This window comes from Erigeron canadensis, chromosome 1, assembly GCF_010389155.1.
Source record: "Erigeron canadensis isolate Cc75 chromosome 1, C_canadensis_v1, whole genome shotgun sequence".
Lineage (NCBI taxonomy): Eukaryota > Viridiplantae > Streptophyta > Magnoliopsida > Asterales > Asteraceae > Erigeron > Erigeron canadensis.
Window position 1 is genome coordinate 51,264,709 of NC_057761.1, and position 20,901 is coordinate 51,285,609.

General features: G+C 30.6%; 2 protein-coding genes across 2 annotated transcripts; both read right to left on the reverse strand.

Annotated features, from left to right (window-relative positions):
- Positions 1 to 35: 35 nt before the first annotated feature.
- Positions 36 to 2,518, reverse strand: LOC122605541 (28 kDa ribonucleoprotein, chloroplastic-like). Its single transcript, XM_043778501.1, has 4 exons — positions 2,123 to 2,518; positions 1,190 to 1,291; positions 583 to 864; positions 36 to 309 (listed from the first exon to the last, which is right to left on the reverse strand). Exons 1-4 carry the CDS (start codon positions 2,456 to 2,458, stop codon positions 205 to 207), a joined length of 825 nt encoding a protein of 274 aa, XP_043634436.1. The 5' UTR covers positions 2,459 to 2,518; the 3' UTR covers positions 36 to 204.
- A 13,359-nt stretch (positions 2,519 to 15,877) lies between these two features.
- LOC122610679 (protein RGF1 INDUCIBLE TRANSCRIPTION FACTOR 1-like) lies at positions 15,878 to 18,857 on the reverse strand. The gene is made up of 4 exons (XM_043783649.1): positions 18,671 to 18,857; positions 18,288 to 18,485; positions 17,242 to 17,457; positions 15,878 to 16,481 (listed from the first exon to the last, which is right to left on the reverse strand). The coding sequence occupies exons 1-4, from the start codon at positions 18,671 to 18,673 to the stop codon at positions 16,221 to 16,223; spliced, it is 678 nt and encodes a 225-aa protein (XP_043639584.1). The 5' UTR covers positions 18,674 to 18,857; the 3' UTR covers positions 15,878 to 16,220.
- Positions 18,858 to 20,901: the final 2,044 nt, after the last annotated feature.

The window sequence follows — 20,901 nt, forward strand, 5'->3', positions numbered from 1 at the left end:
TCAATATCTTGTGTACGCAGATGTACATCATTCACTTAGAAATTGAAATATAATAATAGATGGATGAGTTTTAAAAAATGAACTGGATTCATGATATATGTTACATTGACGAAACAATCTCTTTATCCATTTGATTTCAGCAAACTATGCTTTTTTATATGTTATCACTGCCAAAAACTAGTTGCCAACTCGGATTTCAGCAAACTATGCTTGGGCAGGTTGTTCGATAGAAGTGTTCTCTTTATCGGTTTTGCTAGTATCTTCACTTCTCTCGCTGAATGATACAGCTATTGACCTTCCTAGCAACTCCTGCATTCACATTAAATAAATTCTTGCATTATGAAAAAACAATTCAAGTTTATTTATCCAACTAGAAGTATTGCAAATGCTTTATATAGCATTAAATTGTTGTTTTGATAACATTTAACATTGTGGGATACATGTTTCTTGTGGTATAGTATTCTAACCATTGTTTCCCCTTCAAAATACATCTTAGTTTGTCACTATTGATGGGTTATTTGATTTAATATTTTGTCCGGAATTGAGTAAACGAAGTTTTATTTTCAGGCAAAAAACAATTACCTTTCCGTTTAGGGCGGAAATAGCAGATTCTGCTTCTTCTTTAGAAGCAAAAGTCACAAATCCATATCCTGCAGATCTTCCTTCAGGACTTTCAAAAACAACCCTGGTGGATACAGGGTTGAAGTCGGCACCAAAGAACTCTTTAAGATGATTACTTCTTACTCTCCATGCTAGATTTGACACGTATAGTTTATACCGTTTCTCACCAGGAGTAAAAGGTGGAGGTGAAGACTTCTTACTATCTTTTGCAAATTCTACCCGGATAATCCTACCCATTAATTCCTGCACAGAACAGAACGTTATTTAATAAATGTGTCTTCAAATTGCATCATCAGCTAATAAAAAAGTTAAACATTCTTAAGATGCTATAAGTGTTGTTTGGGTGTTGATTATCTGATATTCAACTGCATATACTATTATTTTAGGCAAGAACAAATGAATCCATTTTCCCTCTTGACAAGCTCAATGGTATATACATTAGCAATCGAATTAGAAGTCACCCTTTAACACCTGATGCATCTTGCTATAGATTCGAATTATATTGAACGAATAATACTCAAATCATGGAATAATGCAACAAGTTTGAAAGGGGAAAAGGAGAACATACATGAGAATCATATTTTTCAATTACTGAAAGTGCCTCTTCAGTGGAAGCCATTGTAACAAATGCATACCCTCGACTCTTTCCATCCTTTTTCCTCTTTATAATCTGTCAACAAGAGCGACATTCCAAACTAAATCAACCCAAAATCTTACACTAACGAGGTGTTTGGCCTTGTGTTTTAAAGGTAGTTGCTGCAGTCTAAAGGTTCGATAATTTTTAGCTAAAGTGTGAGAATCAGATAATCAGTTAAGTAATTAAGTAGCAATGGATTGAGTGCCTGGAAATGTATCAACTATTAGCCTTAACTCGATAGTGTGTATCCGAATTTAATTGCTACAACTGTGTGCACCGAGCTTACAAATAATTTTTACTGTATGCATCCAACGATACAGCTTATATGGATGTCACGTCAATATAAGGACCACCGGATACAGATAACAACAACATTTTTGTAAGTTGGATACACACAATAGAAATGTTCTAAGTCATACAATAGACTTGGAACTCAACCTAAATAGATTTTCAAACATTCATCACATTAGCAAACCCGAACAAGTATACAAACATAATCAGTTTTCTTTGTCCAGGCTAATATATATACCTCCTTAACACTAAAATCCACTAGGTGATAGGGAATCAGTAATACTGCATCCAAACACTACAAGAATTATCTACTTCTTTTATAAGGTAATCACTTTCAAAACGCAATCCCAAACATCCCCCTAAACTGCTAAAAAAAGGCCTAAAAAATCATTCCTTTTTAACTAAAACCAGCAACATCTATAGAAATTAAATTATCGTAATATTAAAATTTAGCAATTTGTTGCAAACAACTATTGAATTAAACACATAAACATATGTGGGTGGGATATATATATATATAAACATAGTATATGTATAGGTAGATATTAAAATGAAATGTAGTTAAACAACCACCTCAGCATCTACAACAGTCCCACATTCACCAAAAAGATTCTTGAGTTCATCAACAGAGTAAGTCCATGGAAGATTAAGAACAAAAAGGGTTTTTTGTATCTGGGCATTATTCTGTGTTTCTTGTTGTACCAAAACATCTTGTTGAATTGCTGATGAGGAGAATACTTGAAATTTTCTTGAAATGGACAAAAGATGGGGATAAGATTGTTGGGAAAGTTTTGTGGTGGAAAGGGGAAATGAAAGACTTGATCTTGTTGAAGCAGGTGATAGTAATGATGGATTTGAAGAATATGAAAGATGTGAGAATGAGATTGCTACTGATTCCATTGCTGCCATTTTTATTTTCTTTTGTTTTCAAGAAATCTACTTGGAACAAGATTTTCCCTCTCTTTAGTATTAGCAGTGGATAATGAAATTTATATGATTTTTATTTTTATTTATTTATTGTGGACTTGGATGAACTTTTTATTGTTTTAAGAAAATACTTTATAAACTTTAACAAAGAGTATATATAATATAGTATTATTTAGGTTTTCAATATGTAAAAATCTTAAATAATTTGTGAATTAAATATTCTTGATCAAACTAGTCAGTATTGCTGAAAGTGGTAAAATTACATAGCGGTCGGTACATACATAAAGATTTATTAGGTATGCGGTTAGTATTGGTTAAATTTTCTTCCTAATCTATGAAAGGAGCTTATTTTTTTGGAGCTTTATAAGATTAAGTTTTTTCATCCGTATAATGATTTTGTATAATGAAAGTTCAATTTACTAGACATAAGTTTAAAAGCGCTCACAAGTTACAATATATTAAAAACTAGGTACCAAACAATAGTTCAATGCAATGTCAACATAATTACATGGCCCAAACTTAAGTTTCTCTATTCAGATCAAGTTGGCCCATAGTTTGATATGGCCATATGGGTTATTAAACCACCATAATTAAACCATGCCTCTTTAAGATTGTCATAAAGTAATTTTGATAAGAAAAAGGGGGGGAAAAAAAATCACCCTATTATATATATACTAAAAACCTATGCACATGTACAAGTATTTTATTTGTGAAATGTACAAGCCTTTAAAGCACATACTATTTTCAACCAAATTTCGTTTTAACCCCTTACAACTTAACCAAATTTTGTTTTAAAATTTCAATTTTTTAACTTTTTTACCCCACATCAAAGTTTTCGCTTTTATTTTCGACTTTTCGTGACACTAAATTTTTAGGTTCTCATGTTTTCATCAAACAACTTTCACGTAGTTACGGGTTTACTTTTAAACATTTGGTTTTTGATTATTTTCTTTTAAGTACTTTATGCATGGAATGTACAAGCTTTAACGTTATGCGTAGAATGTACAAGCTCTTATAGCAACATAATAAGTTTTACCATTTTTCATTTTAACCTCCTAAACTTTCTATTATTTAACTTTTGCCCTATATTAAAGTTTTCGTTTTTATTTTTTTGACACTGAATTTTTGGGTACTCATGTTTTCATCAAATAACTTTCATATGGTTACGATTTTACTTTTTAAACATTTGGTTTTAACTATTTTCATCCATTTTTTTTATATATAACGTTTTTAAATTTGTCTCACATCAAAGTTTTCATTTTTATTTTCTTGACACTAAATGTTTGGATTCTCATTTATAATATACTAAAAAGCTATATGAACGTACAAGTACGTTATGTGTGGAACGTACAACTGTACAAGTTTTCTATTTTTCAACTTTTGCCCCACATTAAAGTTTTCGATTTTATTTTCTTGATATTAAATTTTTGGATTCTCATGTTTTCATCAAATAACTTTCACCTGGTTACGATTTTACTTTTAAACATTTGGTTTTGACTAATTTATTCGTCTTTTTATATACATAGTGTTTTTAAATTTTGCCCCACATCAAAGTTTTCGTTTTTATTTTCTTGACATTGAATTTTGGGATTCTCATGTTTTCATTAAATAACTTTCACATGGTTATGATTTTACTTTTTTCGTGTAGAAAGCGTATCCCGCGACAACGCGCGGGTACTATAGCTAGTTAAGTATTAAGTTCCCAATGTGCGCCACATCGGCCATCACCTAGTACCCATGACATCAACCACCACATCACACCGGGAATCTCGATGTTGTGGGTGTGATCATATCGGCCACATATACACCATTGGGGGTTGCTCTTATGTAGGAATTGTGGCTAGTACTTCGGGTGTTGTGGATTCAGTTTTCTATGATTGATATATTGAAAAAAATGTGTTTAATGTAGTGATGATGTAATAACTAGTGGTTTTCACGTACTATTTTGCCATAAAGCCTGAGAATACTCATGTCACATTCAAACATCATCATCTTATGCTTCTTATCGACTTCAATCTCACCAATTTTCCCATTCTTAATAAATGTGTCAAACATATATATAGCTCGATCATTATTAATTCAATCATTGGAAATAAATAACATAAGTTAAGCAAAGATATATAACAACAACATATATCCTCGATGCCATATTTGGCAAACACACTCTACATTGGAAGAAAAGATCAATTAATTAACTCGAAACCAATATAAGCTTGTGAGCCATCAAGCCAAGTTTAGGTACAGATACATCTAGGCTCATTTACAACACTAATGCTAATGCAGTCTAATGGTACCAAATACATCTTTAATCCCTCTAGCCAACTAGTTAGTTATTGATTGAAATCTTATTAGAGACATACAATAAGTGTGTGACATCTTGTCACATAAAACAAATATATCTTGAAAAGTGATACAGTTAATGGCTGGTGAAACGGTTGGTCAAATTAAACAACCACCGTACGTAGATCATATGTTCATATCATATTGATGGCTAGCCGACCGTGTAGCCGTGGTACATGTTTTTTGATGTTAACACTTAACAAGGTTAGGTCAATATTGTTCATTGACTCGGCCTCCAATTCTTTCTTTACATACACAGGAAGGAGATTTCCTCAAGTTCAAACAATTTGATAGATCAAGTTAGAAGAATCATGACCCTTGGATTAAAATCAAAGGTCAAGATTCAATGATGATCATTGAATCTTGGTCTTTGATTTTAATCCAAGGGTCATGATTCTTCTAACTTGACTCAAATTAGTATTATAACTTTAGGAAATCCTCATTCACATACACATCTCTCTTAATTTTCCCATGTGGGTCCTCAGTTTAATAGAAGAAGTGGGTCCAAATGTGTCCGAAACTAATACTCTAGAATCTAGATAGATGAAATATATTTATAGCATGACAATTATTTGATTATGATAAAATGATAGGTGTCAAGCTTAGTTTTGGTGTTGTATTGGTTACATCCTTTTTGCGTACATACATTATATACTTGGATCATGTCACCTTAATTAAAGATGATATTTAATTTATCGGTACTACTAAAAGAGATTACTTTTTTTTTTTTTTTTTTTTTTCTTTTTTTGTTGTTGTTGTTGTGTTACGTTGGGTGTTGCTTGACGTAATAAACAAAAGTAATTTGTTGGTTAACTCTATATCGAAAACTCTAATTGTTGCGAGTATTAAATACCGAAGCATATCAAAACAAATGATATAACGTAGCCACAATAATGATTGAAAAAATAAAATAAAAACCCTTCAAATTTGTACATATTATATCTACATGTAGCTCTATATATAGGCGGGTGTGTCATAGTTCAAATTTGATAAAGATACATCACCCATTAACATCAACTCTTCCACAACTGCGCACATAGTATATGTTTGGTAAAAATAGCTGGAGCTAAAAGCTGGGGCTGGAATAATGGGTTGGAGCTTAAACTGGGGGCTGGAGCTGGAAGCTGGGGCTGTAAAATTAAAGCTTTTAATTATAGAATCCTGTTTGGTAAACAAGGTATAAAATGAAGCTAAAAAATGTATAATTACATTTATGGGCTTATAATTTTATTTTATTAAAAAACATTAATAAGAAACAAAAGTAGTTAAAATACTTTCAATTTCATACGTATACACATTAATAAAACAATGTAGCAATATATATCATAAGTTGTTCAATTCCATACATAAAGCATACATATATGATGCATACATAACTTCATTAGCTACATATATATGATATATAAAGATAGGTATGCAAAGAGCTTACTATAATAACTTTACACCTGGATGATAAAATTTTGTACACTAAATATCAAGACTTTCTAAAGATACATACATACATACTTTCTAAACATACTTACACATATACACAACAATGTCTTAGTAGTATGTAACATTACATAAGTTTATATTAAAAAAAAAAGTGGCATGGCATACTCCTACTAATTTATCGACCTCGTGCATTCCAAATTAAAGTAGCAATTTAATTGCGGATTTGCTTCATCATGTTAGATGCTCCGTCAGAAGATTCTCCAATGTTTGCGTAATGACCATGAACATCATGAAGGTCATCTTGTGGTATAAAATTTGGATGTTGCTCTAACCTACTAAACAACATATCATCTTTAGAATTGTTACGAATGTAGTTATGCAAAGCAAATGTTGCAATAATAACGTCAATTTGAGTTTGCACACTAAATTGTGGCATTCCTTTGATTATTTTCCATCGTTTCTTCAAGACTCCAAATGATCTTTCAATACAACTTCAAAGAGATGAATGAGAACGGTTGAAAGCTTCTTGCATGTTAGCTGGTGGTTCATTTTCGAATTGAGATAGATGGTATCCTGTCTTGGAATATGGAATCATATATCCTTGTCTAAATGGATACCCTTTATCAATCACTATGTTTCAGGCATTGATGAACTAGTTTTAAACTCCACATCAATGGGCTGTACATGCAGTTGGTGTATCTATCTTGCATCTATCTAGCTAGACTTATCACATTCTATTGCTAGCCACCTACGTTAATTATATTCTTATAATGCAGTCATGTTGAAGAACTTGCACATTTATCATATATATATATATATATAACTATAAAGTATACAGATCAAATGTATATACAGTCATTACTAGTTAAAAAGCAAAAATTGCACATGAGCAACCGGTCTCAAAGAAATCTTAATTAATTGGATTTATGGGAAAGGTTTTAAGGAGTATACACCATATCCTAATACAAAACACATCATATTGTCAATTAGAATGGGGAAGATAAAGGCAACCAATTATACTATTAATTAATGGCATAGCAAGACTACAAACATGGTTATGTAGCCTTGGAAAACAACCTTTATTGCTATTCGTTTATCCTAAATTCTTTCCAATTGCTCAATAGTTATTATTAATTTATAAGTAAGAGATACTTAACACATAAATTCTTAACAAAAACAGTGAATGTATCAATCTATAATGCAGATATAAGGTTCAAACACTTATAATAATCAATTCAAATTATAAGAAAAAGGTATTTACGTACCAGTTGAAGAGCAAAAGTAGACAACAAGAGAAGTTTGTAATGGATCATGGATAAAGAAATAGGTTTGGAAAAACCTAACCTGGAACGTGACTCAAGTTGTTGGGGTTATATGGGTAATTTCAATCATTATGGGATGGGGCTTTTTTTTTAAACGCTCATAGCAAAGGGTTTTTATTTTTAAGCTAGTTGGGGCTTTTTTTTTTCAAAATAAAAGCCCAAGCCTTATTAACCAAACAAGGTTGTTTTTTACTACAAGAGTTTTTTTTTTAAGCCCAATCCCATAGCCCCTAAAAAACCCTTAAAATTCCCTTGCCAAACATACAAATAATCTAATGAACCCAAAAAATGGTTTATTCATTTCTTTTTAGTAACTCGATCTCAAGACACAAATTAAATGCAAGGTATTGAAATTGGTAAAAGTTTTGATCCAAATGTTAATTACTCTGGTTATTCATATTAGAATATATATTAGTTTTCATATCTTAGATATATATAGTTTCCTAATATCATTGTAATACTTGGTAAACAAGTTTAGATTAGCCTATATATATGGCCTTATGTAATCTCATTATTCATACAATAATTCAATACATCAACCTATAAGGTTTCACATGGTATCAGAGCACAATAGATAAAAAGTGAGGGATCGGTTTTGGATCCCCTAAAACTGATGCGATAAAGAGCCTGAGAGAGCCGATGAAACCATGTTCTCGATGCTTGCTTTAGATCGTACAATGATTTGTGCAATAAACACACATAATCAGGTTTTGACCTGTCAACAAAACCTGATAATTGTTATAGATACACTGTTTCCTTAAGATCACCATGTAAGAAAGCATTCCAATACATACTACTCTAACATTGTGGTGTGACAATCTATGCGCTACTTATTTGTCAGCTAATCTAGTCTTTCATGCTGGCACAAAGCATGTGATCAAAAATTAATCACATTAACCTATAAGGTTTCACAATTCACATGTAACAAATTAAAATTCGTTTTATATAATATCCAAATCATAGTTCAACACCCCCTTCACATATGGAGGGGGAAACAACCAAGTTAAAACTCGTATACAATATCTAGTGTAGGAAATATAGCTTGAAATTCAAGCTATATATTCCATATTAAAACCATTTCCTACATTTTTGACCACCAGATTGTTGTAGGTTACCATATTTAATAAACTAAACTATTACAAATACATAATATAATACCAATACTAAGATGTTTAAGAGCTAACTAGTCAATAACATATCTTGTTTCTATATAATGTGTATCTACATTTGTGCTTGTATATTTACATGGGTTGTGATTATTAAAAACTAAAATTTTCGTAAAAACTATAAAACTGGCCAAAATATATTGTGATTTGAATTTAATATATATATAGGGGGATGGTAATATAAGGTTGTCGGGTATCTAAACTTAAGTGTGGAATACTCACATATTGTTTTTTTAATCCATAAAAAACATGGGGGCCCATGCATTTATTCATTAAACAATAAATAATAAAATATTAGTATGTGAGGAGTTCCACACCCAAGCTTAGGTGCCGGACAACCTTATATTCCTTTTTCCCTTATATATATACACATATATATATGGGGAAGGGAATATGAGGCTGTTAGACACCTAAGTTTGGTGAAAACCCCTCACATACCTTTTTAAACCATACAAATCATGAGGGTAAACATTTATTTAAAATATTAAAATATTGATATGTGAGAAGTTTTTCACCTAAGTTAGGTCCATAACAGCTTCATATACATATCATACAATATCTAATTTCTGTGATATTTTGTCAAAATGATCGATAACTATATGTTAACAAACTGAGTTGTCAAAACTAAGTAAAAGACAATATTAATGCATGTTATTATCAAAAACATTCGTAATTATTGTCTCATTGTAGGATGAACTAATAACAACGTTATTTTAAAAAAAATTTAAAAAAATTGGGACTTAGTACATAAAAGTCAGTCTATTCTAACTGACAATAATACATGTCACTCTGTATGATTAATACTTTACCGTTTCACATACTAAAAGATATTTGTGTAAATGTATGAGTAAAAAATATGAAAAATGATTTATCCTCCTAAAAAAATAGCCTAAAAATCCTTCTAATAACTTTAGCTTGTGACCTGTGGATACCACTAATTCTCTTTCCTAATCTTACCCCCTAATTTTTTCACACGTCCTCATCTAAAAATTAGGAGGAACTTTAGACTAATCTATTAAGAGGATTAATCATTTTCCAAAAAATATATATAATAATGTTAATAATTGATAACCATGTCATGGAATGGGCATGAAATGGGCTTCTCTTTTTGCCTTTATAATTAATAATTATTGGAGATAAGACTTACTAATGACATCATGGCTTAGTCTTATTTGATTATGAAATGGGACCCAAAACCCACTTAAAGCATGGCCACTTGTAAATATTTTATATGGTTTGAGGTGGAAATTGAACGGCAAGTTCAAAGAAGGTAATAGAATATTTTGTATGTCTTGCCCATTTATTGTAACAATTACCTTTTTTGGTCCTTTGTATTATGCCTAACATGTAAAGGTAACCTCAAGCTATGAGAAGATAATTGACGTGTTTATGGTAAATTATTGGTATACGTTTCTAATCAAGTTGAAAACTCGCGGAGGTCTTTTAGTGCTTGTGGTTTGTTTATGTTTTGTGTTAGGTTTTGTTGTGACGATTCGATAAGATTTATCATACAAGCTAAACTCTCGACCCTAGATTATTTTGTGATCATGACATATGACAATTAAAATACATAAGACGGCCTCGATGAAAATGGAACAATCTTAATCATCAAGTGTTCTCATGTATTACAAGAGAATACACTTGCGTCATGCCATCAATGATCTTGAGTAGATTTGCACATAGAACTTTCTAACCTGTGTTTCACGAGAGTGTGTTTATCATCTCGACCAATAATATGTAGGCGTAATGATGGAAATCTTAACAAGTACATATAATAATGACAAGAAGGGGGTGGGGTTATGTTTTTTAAAAACTATAATAGAGGAGGATGATATTGGAGCCATAGAAAGTAGCCAATCAACATGTTGCCAAAGTTAAAGTTATCGATCCGTAGATAAACAAGTCATTCCCCACTTCTAATGGACCTTTGCGTTCATGGTTTCTTTCGAGTGTATCATTATGTAATTTCTTTTCATAAAACTAAATAATCATATATGAAAGAGGGTAATCTTGAGAGACATTCAATTCATTCGACTTTAGTATATACAGGAAGAAAATACTTGGTTTTGCAATTCATTAATTAAAATTGGCATCATCTACAAAGAAGCCCTTTAACTTGATTATGGTCTAATCTATAGTCTAGCATAAAGTATTGGATTAAGGATGTCTTGACATTGTTTCTTTTCTTCCACCAAAACTAAGAAGTCACTTTGATATGACGTGAAGGATGGAACTTGTATCATCAATCACTTATTTTTCTTTTCACTAGCCCTAGACATTGTCATTTTTTTACAATAATATCATCATGAATATACTGATTTAATCAAAACTATTAAATTTCAAGTATCCCCAATGGTTTAATTTCAATAGTTTTTTTATAAAAAGATGTAAGAGCTTTTCTAAGAAGAGTTTTGTACTCCAATGGAAAAAAAACTTTTAAAAGCTTGAAATTAATTAAAATATAATTTGTAAGATAAAAAAAAATTGATGAAAAACTTAATTTCTATCAACATATAGGTTATGTAAGAAACCTATTTTTGTAGTAGATAAATATATTTTATTTAACTTTAAGTTTTAAAAAGGTTTTTACCATTGGAGTATAAGACTTTTTCAAAAAAAACTTTTACACATTTTTTAAAAAAAAAAAAGGTATTGAAATTAAACCATTGGGATGCTCTAAGTTTGAAATAATGTTCCTCTGACACAAATATAGATAGTCAAACATAGGGTGTCTATCAAATGTGAACCAAATTAAAATGAAAACAAATAAGAACACTTAAAAACTATATTTTGATGCATTACAAGTCCATAAAACTAACATGGTGCATAACTAATTATCATTATCTAAGTGTTTAACAACACATTGATTTGTCAAAATCGAAAAAATCACGTGTTTTGTTGGATGCATCATTTTGATGAATATGCATCCAAGATATCAGCACAAAACAAAAAACGTGATTTTTTCGAATTTGACGAATCAATGTGTTGTTAAACACTTAAATGATGATAATTAGTTATGCATTATGTTAGTTTTATGGACTTTTAATGCATCAAAATGATATTTTTAAGTGTTCTCACCGTTCTTATTTTAAAAGTGTTCTCACCGGAGTGTTACCCGTCAAACATATATATATATATAGGTAGAGATCCAGAAAGAAGATTCTTAAGGAGAGAAGGTCCAAATTTTTGATTTTATTTTTTTTCATTTATTCACTTTTTCCATTCTTTCTTTAATTAACACAATCCGTAAAAAAAAAAAAACTTCTAACCCGAGTCAGTGAGTTATAAATGTAAGGGTATGATACGGGTTTCGCCTTTAAGGAAATTAATAAGGGATAGCTGGTAGGAGTGATAGGTTATAGAGGGTGATAGGTTATAGGGGGTGATCGGTGTTTCGCCTTTAGCCGTCATGGCTCCACCATATACTGAGAGACTTCACGTATAACTTACCAGTCACGCCCTCTGAAAAAAGTTAATAAAAACAAGTTAAAAAAAAAAAATCATAAACGAACATTCTCTCCATTCTATCCTTAAGGTACTTTCTCATTAGATTTCTATCACATAATAACGGCGAGAACACTTTTAAAATAAGAACGGCGAGAACATTTAAAAACATCATTTTGATGCATTAAAAGTCCATAAAACCAACATAATGCATAACTAATCATCATTATTTAAGTGTTTAATTAATAACACATTGATCCGTCAAAATCGAAAAAATCACGTTTTTTGTTTTGTGCATCCATTTTGGATGCATATTCATCAGAATGATGCATCCAACAAAAAACGTGATTTTTTTTATTTTGACGGATCAATGTGTTGCTAAACACTTAAATAATGATAATTAGTTATGCACTATGTCAGTTTTATGGACTTTTAATGCATCAAAATGTAGTTTTTAAGTGTTCTCATTTTAATTTGGTTCTCATTTGATAGCCACCCATATATTATATAAATGTTTGAAATCAGTGTCGTCCCTGAGAATTTATAGACCTCGGACGAGCCAGAAAAATGACCCCTAAGTTAGACGCAACGATTCATATTACTAATTTTACTAAGGTTGTTAAGTTATCGAGTATAAACTTATAGAGGTTCTATTGTACATAAATTATTTTTATAAAATGACGAAAAAAAGTTATAGTATATTAATAAACATAACAAAAGTTATTTTCAATGACATATGAAAAAATCAAGAAATAAAAAAAAAGATTTAGTAGAATCCATATGTTATCACTTAATAGTTTTATGAGGATTATTAAGTTAATCTTCAAAAATATATATCATTTTACAAATTATATTTAACAGAACAAAAAAAAATTATAGTTGAATACATTCATACATATAATTTGGATGCACTTATATACTGTATACATTAAATTAAAAGATGTAATAGTATTTTATATTGTTACTTTAATGAAGAGTAGTCTAGGTTTACAAGGACATTAGAATAGGTTGCGACAACATTCCAGGATTGAAATATATACGAGTAACTTTTTTTCATCTCTAAAAAGATGTGTACGTGGGTTTTTTTTTATGTAAATTAAATTATATGGTTTAGTTTTTGGTTACTTGTTATGATTTGTAATTATGAGCTAAGTTAATTATATATATATTTTTTACATAAGTAAAAATAAAAAGAATCAGGCCCCTATAAAATCGGGTCTCGGCCCGTCGTCCACTTTGTACACCTTCTAAACCGGCCTTGTTTGAAATGATTGCTTTGGTTAATTAGAAAAATGATAAACGTTCTTAAGTTCTTACATTAAGAAATTAATGTGGTGACTTTTGCGATATTTGAGCGACTAGATTTTAGGCTTGGAAAGTTTTTCATAATAATAGCAAACAAATAATACAAAGACGTCAACATTTTGTTATGTGTAACTTAAAAACTACGAGTATATAAGAGGCAGTTTGTGGTTAGAGGTTGTACTAGTTGCATCGATAGGTGATTAAGTTTACCAACAGGCCGGACCACTACAAAAATTTAGGATACCAATAGTCCGGTACTATCATTATTTTGATATGATCATTCATATAGATTCAAAACTTAATTTGTCATCTCATGAAAATTTTGTTATGACAAATTTTGTTTACGATACTCGTGAAAAATCAAGTCTTTAATATAATTCGAGTATATGTGAACTAATACAACAATAACAGGACACAATATCTGAACGGGATATGGGAGAGGTGAGTTGTAGACGGTCTTACCTCTACCCAAAGATAAAGAGACTGTTTCCATAAGGACCTCTTGGCACAAAGAGTTAAAAGTCGGAAAGTGTAAAGTGTTTAGATACCATATCTGTCAGCCGGTGACATCATAAGAGGATATACCTGTATGCTGAGTCCGGCTATCTTGAGAACAAAGAAGAGTAGCAAACATGCTACCTAACAATACCTTAGCACATGTTCGACAATACATATAAAATTGGAGAGGTGAGTTGTAGACGGTCTTACCTCTACCCAAAGATATAGAGATTGTTTCCATAAGAATCTCCGGGCACAAAGAGTTAAAAGTCAAAAAGTGTTAATTGTTTAGATACCATACCTGTTGGCCGAGGACATCATAAGAGGATATACCCTTATGCTAAGTCCGACTACCTTGAGAGCAGAGAAGGTAACAAACATGCAACCTAACAATACCTTAACACATGTTCAACAATACATTTACAATAACAACCATATTGAACATATTAAACAACATAAAAATGTATAAACATAATAAACAAAATGTCCTACAAGAATCTCAAACATGTGGTATGAAAATAACCAAGACAAACATACATATAAAAAGGACTTGACTAATAATTTATGGCGCTTGATGGGCCCAAGAAAGTTAACGATTTCTAATCAAACTACAGACAAAGTAACTTCGGTCGTCTAACTAAACTAATCCTAATCCTCTAACAAACCTCACAAAACCACTAAACTAAACCTAGACACCTAGTACTAGATAATCTCTCATTGGTCATGTCCTCCGACAGACACGTAGTCCTCTATATGTGACCTAAAATCAATTTTTCTAAATGTTTTCTAGATATTTACATTGGTCATTTCGGGATATTTATAAGGTAATATTCAAACTCAAATATCTCTTAAAAATATCAACGTGACTATTCTTATTATTCGAGTACTTAAAAATCCAGAATATAAAATACCATGGCATTGAGGGTCCCTTTAACTCTTAAACTCAATAGAAGTGATTGTACTTGTTATTATTACACACATCTAAGCACGCTCAAACAAATTTGTAAATATCTCGTTGAATGGAAAGAGTTCTAAACAATGTTTCCAACCTAACTAATTAAGTTATTAAGTTTTACACTATAAATTACCTGACAATCTAAAAAGGTCAGATATGCCAATTCCACTTAAAAAAAATCAAGTCTCCGATGACGCTAAATAGTGAGACAGGTTTCATTCGATATTTACATTAAGTATTTATATATAATGTGAATATTCATTTGAAAACTAAATTTTTTATGAAAACTAGAAAACTGACCAAAACATACTGTGATCTAAATTTAACACAATGTGTTTTTATAAAACACAATGTGTTTTTATTGTGTAACCTAAAATACGTTGTGTTAAGTTTTAAATCACGGTGTGTTTTTGATAGTGTTGTAAATCGGAAAATTGTTCAAACACACTGTGATATGAACTTAACACAATGTGTTTTCGAAAAACACATTCAGATCACAGTGTGTTTTGACAGTTTTCTAGTTTTCAGGAAAATTTTAGTTTTCAAATGATCAAAACCCTATATATAGTTTATCAAAAAGTAAAAGGTTTTAATTTTTAAACATAAAAATTTAAGCCAAAAAGCATTTATCAAAAGAGAATTAGAGCAAATCATGTTAATTGCTATAAAGTTCGGACCATAAAGAATTATATTTTCTATGAAAACACCATAAAAGAACACTCACATTATGTTTGAATTGAAATGTATCTTAAAAAAAGACAAACAAAACCTAGACATCTAAAATATAACAATCAATATTTTTAGTAATTAGTGCCATGGATTAAAAATGTTATGATACCATGATGTTCCATCAAGATTAGCACCAAAAACCAACCAACCAACTAACACTAGTTACCAATTGAAGATAGACATAAATTGACTACAAGTACATCCAGAATTGATTATATCCATTATAGGCCCCACACTTTTCATATATTTCATAAATGTACAATAGCATAATTCTTACATTTTTCACAATGAAAACTAAACCTTATTCTATGAACCAAATATTTAACATTTTCAAAGCTTATTATTTTTGTTTTTTCCCAATGTGCCCTTCTATTCCAATAGTTTAATTTGTGTTCCATAACTATATCCTATAAGCTGCTTCTTTGTACAACGGAAGGGGTTCCCCACACAGGCTTTTGAAGGTGAAAGAGCACTTGTGTTTGGGAATGTGAGTGGATGTATGCATTTGATAGGAATCAAAGGGTAATTAGGTAAAAGTCTAAGGGACTTAATTAGCATTCTATAATTAGTCCTCCCATTGGTGCTCTATGGGGAATGCCCTTTCTCCTCTTGGCTGTTCTGAAGCTCGCAGCGGTTGGAGGTGGCGTTGATGGAGTAAAGCTATGAATTGTAGTGATATTGTGGTTGATCCGACGCCGAAGATGGTTGCCACTGTTGTAAGAATCCTCAGAATCCGACACTGCCATCATCAAATGCTTGTTGTCCGACGAAATCTTCCTTTTCTTTTCAAAATTCTTTGATGTCCCAACAATCTGTTTCAGTCCATGTACTCATTGATTAAGAAACCATATATACAAATTTTTTTTTATGTATAATGTGAAAGAATAAGAATCCCATTTGTGTTTTTCCATTGAACTTCAAATAATCAATCATTCATTCAATGTCCATATTCCCATTCCCATTTCCACTCATCATAAAGTCAAATTTGTGATCATCTACAAAAAATCCCACCCAAATATAATATGATGGTTGAAAGTTGAAAACAAAAAAATCATATTCGACCTAACTACAATCACAAGCCATGACCAATGTAAAACATTAATCAGATAAACATTTCAAAATAAGCAACTCTTAAACTCATCATTCAAACATGTTTGTTTCATCTGCAAATCATATAAACAGATTGGATAAGACCTTCAATCTTTACTTTTTTTTCATTTTCAAATGATCAAATTACTAATCCTAAATAGATAAATCATATATATAACGAGACTTAAACTCACAACCATGTTGCGAGAACATAGATTACCACTCATACAAAGACCATTGGGTAAAACACTTTCAAACTTCCTTCTATGTCACATTAAAACCAATAATAAACATTTTAAATAAACAAATTCCAAACACACCTGAAAAAATGGTCAGTGATCACCATTAATAAGCCTACAAGTAACCATCTAAAGTCAACTAAGAGTAGGTGAACCAATTAAAAACAAATTTCATCATTTTCACAAAAAAAATAAATGAAATTCATAGCATAGTAAAAAAATTGTTGAAATAGTATTATATTACCTTGCATCCAAGTGAACAGAATCTGAAAGAATCAAGAAGGCTACGATCACATACTTCACAAGTATTTGTAACACCTTTTCCTGGCCTTGGTTGTGGCCTTTCATTCAAAAACACAACTTTTGCACTATTGATTACATATGTTTGTACTGAAGTTATGTCCAAAAACTTTTGGATTTCAGAAACTCTTATCACATCATGATATGATGACCTCCTAATCTGCATATCATAAGTTACAACATTGTAATTAATTATCAAGATATGTTAAAGTTTCTATTTACATAAACAAAGTTTTCAAAAATGTTCAAGAAAACAACAACAAAAAACAAAAGTGTAACTTGATAAGAAGTTAAAGAACCCATATGACAAAATTATGAACCCACATTTTGTATTTCAATAAACATCAAGAAAGATTAAGTTGGTGTTTATAAAACAGATTTTGCTTTAAAAGGGAGTGATATTTGTGTCTGTTTCATAGTCAGTTTTTTCAGTTATAAACACTATTTTCTAATTATTTGCAAACATGTACAACACATGAACATTGAACAAACATTTTAAAAATGCTGAACAAAATCAACTAGAAATTCAAACTTGATTGGAATCCCAAATGATTATATTCATTTTCAATTTTACTTTTAATAAAAATATTAAGAAAGTTCAAAAAAGCCGCTTTTGTGAATTCAAAGGAAGACCAATTCTTTTCTAATCGGTCAGAAAACCAACTAAAAGTTCAAACTTCATGAGAACCCATGTAAAACCCATACATTTTTAATTTTTATCTTTATTTTCAATAAATACTGAAACCACCTGTTTACAAAACAGGGGAACATATAACTATATTTTCAAAAATTGTAACCAAAAACAACGAAAGATTCAAACTTGATAAACACCCAGATGATCATAACCAAATATAAACAAAACCCAGATTTATTTAATAAAAAGCATGATTTATATATACCCATTTCAAGATTTTTGAATTCAAAATAGACTAATGCGAAGAAAAAAAAGTTTGGATGAAATTTCTAATTATTATTAGTATTATTGTTTACCTGAATGGCACGGTGGTCCTGATGGTGATTGAGACAAATAGAACACAAAGGACCATTGATACAATCCAAGCAATACATATTACATTCTGACTTATGTGAATAAGCATGTAATTTGCATTGAATAAAGAAACTTTCACTCAATAAAGGCTTCAACCATGGTGGCCATTTATTTTCTTCTTCAACAAGTCCTCCTGCACCCTGCATTGTTATTATCATATCAGTCCATGTAATGTTGTCAGTGTGACATGATTCCTAACATCTACATGCCATTTTCTATATATAACACATGGTTTTCAAACAAAAAAAACAACAATATTGAAACAAGTGTAACTAGTTTATAGTACTAGGTACTTAAGTGTGACAAAAAGAAAAAAAAGACTTACCATAATCCTTCTGCTTTTTGGTTGGATATCCCCAGGGAGAGTAGTTTCTTGATTATGTATCGCCAGTTTGAAAGTGGTGGAAAATGTAAGAAAGAAAGAAATGAAGAAGAGGAGGTTTTTAGACTTTTTAGAAGGCTATGAATATAATGTGTAGGAATTTGGAAAAAAAAGTGAGGAATGAAAGTGAAGGGTGGTTGCCTATTATCCGCTCAAATATATAAAATAATGAAATGAAATATGAAACCTAACTTCGAAGCCCAAACCATGCCTAGGTGCACCTTTTTATTTCCTTTTGGGTGTAATATAGATAGCTAATACGTATTAAATTTGCAATTACAATATTCTTGTAATGAATGTGATCAAAAATTATATTGTATCAATTATGGTATACACATATATGTATACAAAATACTAGTTCGGTACCCTTGCAATACGAAATACTAGTTCGGTACCCTTGCAATACGGCAATGGCCATAGCGAGGACGGGGGGGGGGGGGGGGGGGGGGATTGTGGTGGTAGAGACGATATCGAGTGATGTAAATAATTGATTTAAAAGTAAATGTTGTAAAGAATTAATAGAGATAATTTAAAAGATAAAGTACTGATAGTGTAATTTACTCAGTATTAAACAATTTCCTCCATGTAACTTTCAACAATGGATGTTATTTTTTTATAATATAGTATAAATGAGGTTAAAGAGTATGTAGTTGTCAGACACCTAAACTTGAGTGTAGAAACTTTCACCTCTATTTGTCACTAGAACATTTGGTAATATTTTTTTTATAATAAAAATAAGTTAATAATGATTGAAACATTATAAGCCAGGTTTATTTATATTATTTAAATGATATTTATATTAAAAAAGGATGAAATTATACTTTCGTAAAGCACTATTTCACACCCGAAATACAAATTCTATGTCATACATTTACCATGTTAGGCTAAAGAATAAATTACTAAATATAATCAATTGAAGATAATGTAGTTCTGTTTTTATAGTTTAATAGCAGATTCTAACTATTATAACCACACTCGTTTAAATAGTTTGAAATTTAAATATTACTCGTAAGTAATTATATTTGATATTTCATAATACAATACATACTTAATTGTTAAAATACAAAATACTTTTTGGAGTATACTGTAATACCTTTACATATTCTTTGAGGTTTTCCAGTGGGGATTTCTCAATAAATTCATATTCATATATACTACTCGTATAATCATTGGGTGGATGGTGAGATGGATAGTTGTAATTTACATGTATGTGCCAAGAACTTGAGGTGGCACATTATTCTTTTGGTGTTTCTTATTTGGTATTTCTTTATATTATTCTCTCTCAAAAGTACTCTAAAAGATGATTCTAAGCTCTCTAATATGTATTTTATATTGCAACATATTGTTATAGTTCAGTTTATTATTGTATGTCAAATTATGCACTTCTACCTAATTATACATTTTCTTTTGAGAAAATGAATATTAGTTTGGTTTTTAATCAAAAAACTATATGTTATCTCGGACAAAATTTTCATAGACCAAAAACTAACTCGATTTCATATGAGCAAAGGTTACGTAAATAATTTACTTAAAGATTAATCACAAACTCATGAAAAAAGCAATTACAAACAATCAATCGTAAATAATCAAAAACTTCACTATATTACTTACAGATCGATTATAACCAAATTACATCAATTTTAACCATCTACAACAAACGTACATATTATATTGCACAGTGTACAACTGTTATAAAGCATGTATTGTTATAGAATTATCACTTCCCCTAAATTTATAATCAAAGACTTGACTATATATTCCGTTTTGGGTTTAGAAAAGATGCATGACTTAATTAGAGAGGTTTGAAAAGGACCTGGGCCACAACCCACAAAGCACACAAGACATGACCCGTTTAATTAGTCTACTCTCGATCACCTCCTTATTTTATATTCCAAGTCGTCGTCTCTATTATATATGCTTCCTTTTCATGCTCACACCAAAAGAGGACCGGACCAAGTTGATTAGAAGGTCGTGGGTCCGATATGTGGAGCCCTGATTGAACGCAAATGCAGCCATTAAAATATCTAGCAGTCGATCTGAGCTGAATTTATTCTCTATACAAGTCCAAATTAAACTCTCCCTTCCAGGTGTCCATATATGCCAAAGAGGCCGGTATTAGTCCTCAATTAACGATATCTTCATGACCTAAAACCACAATTATAATCTCATAAAAG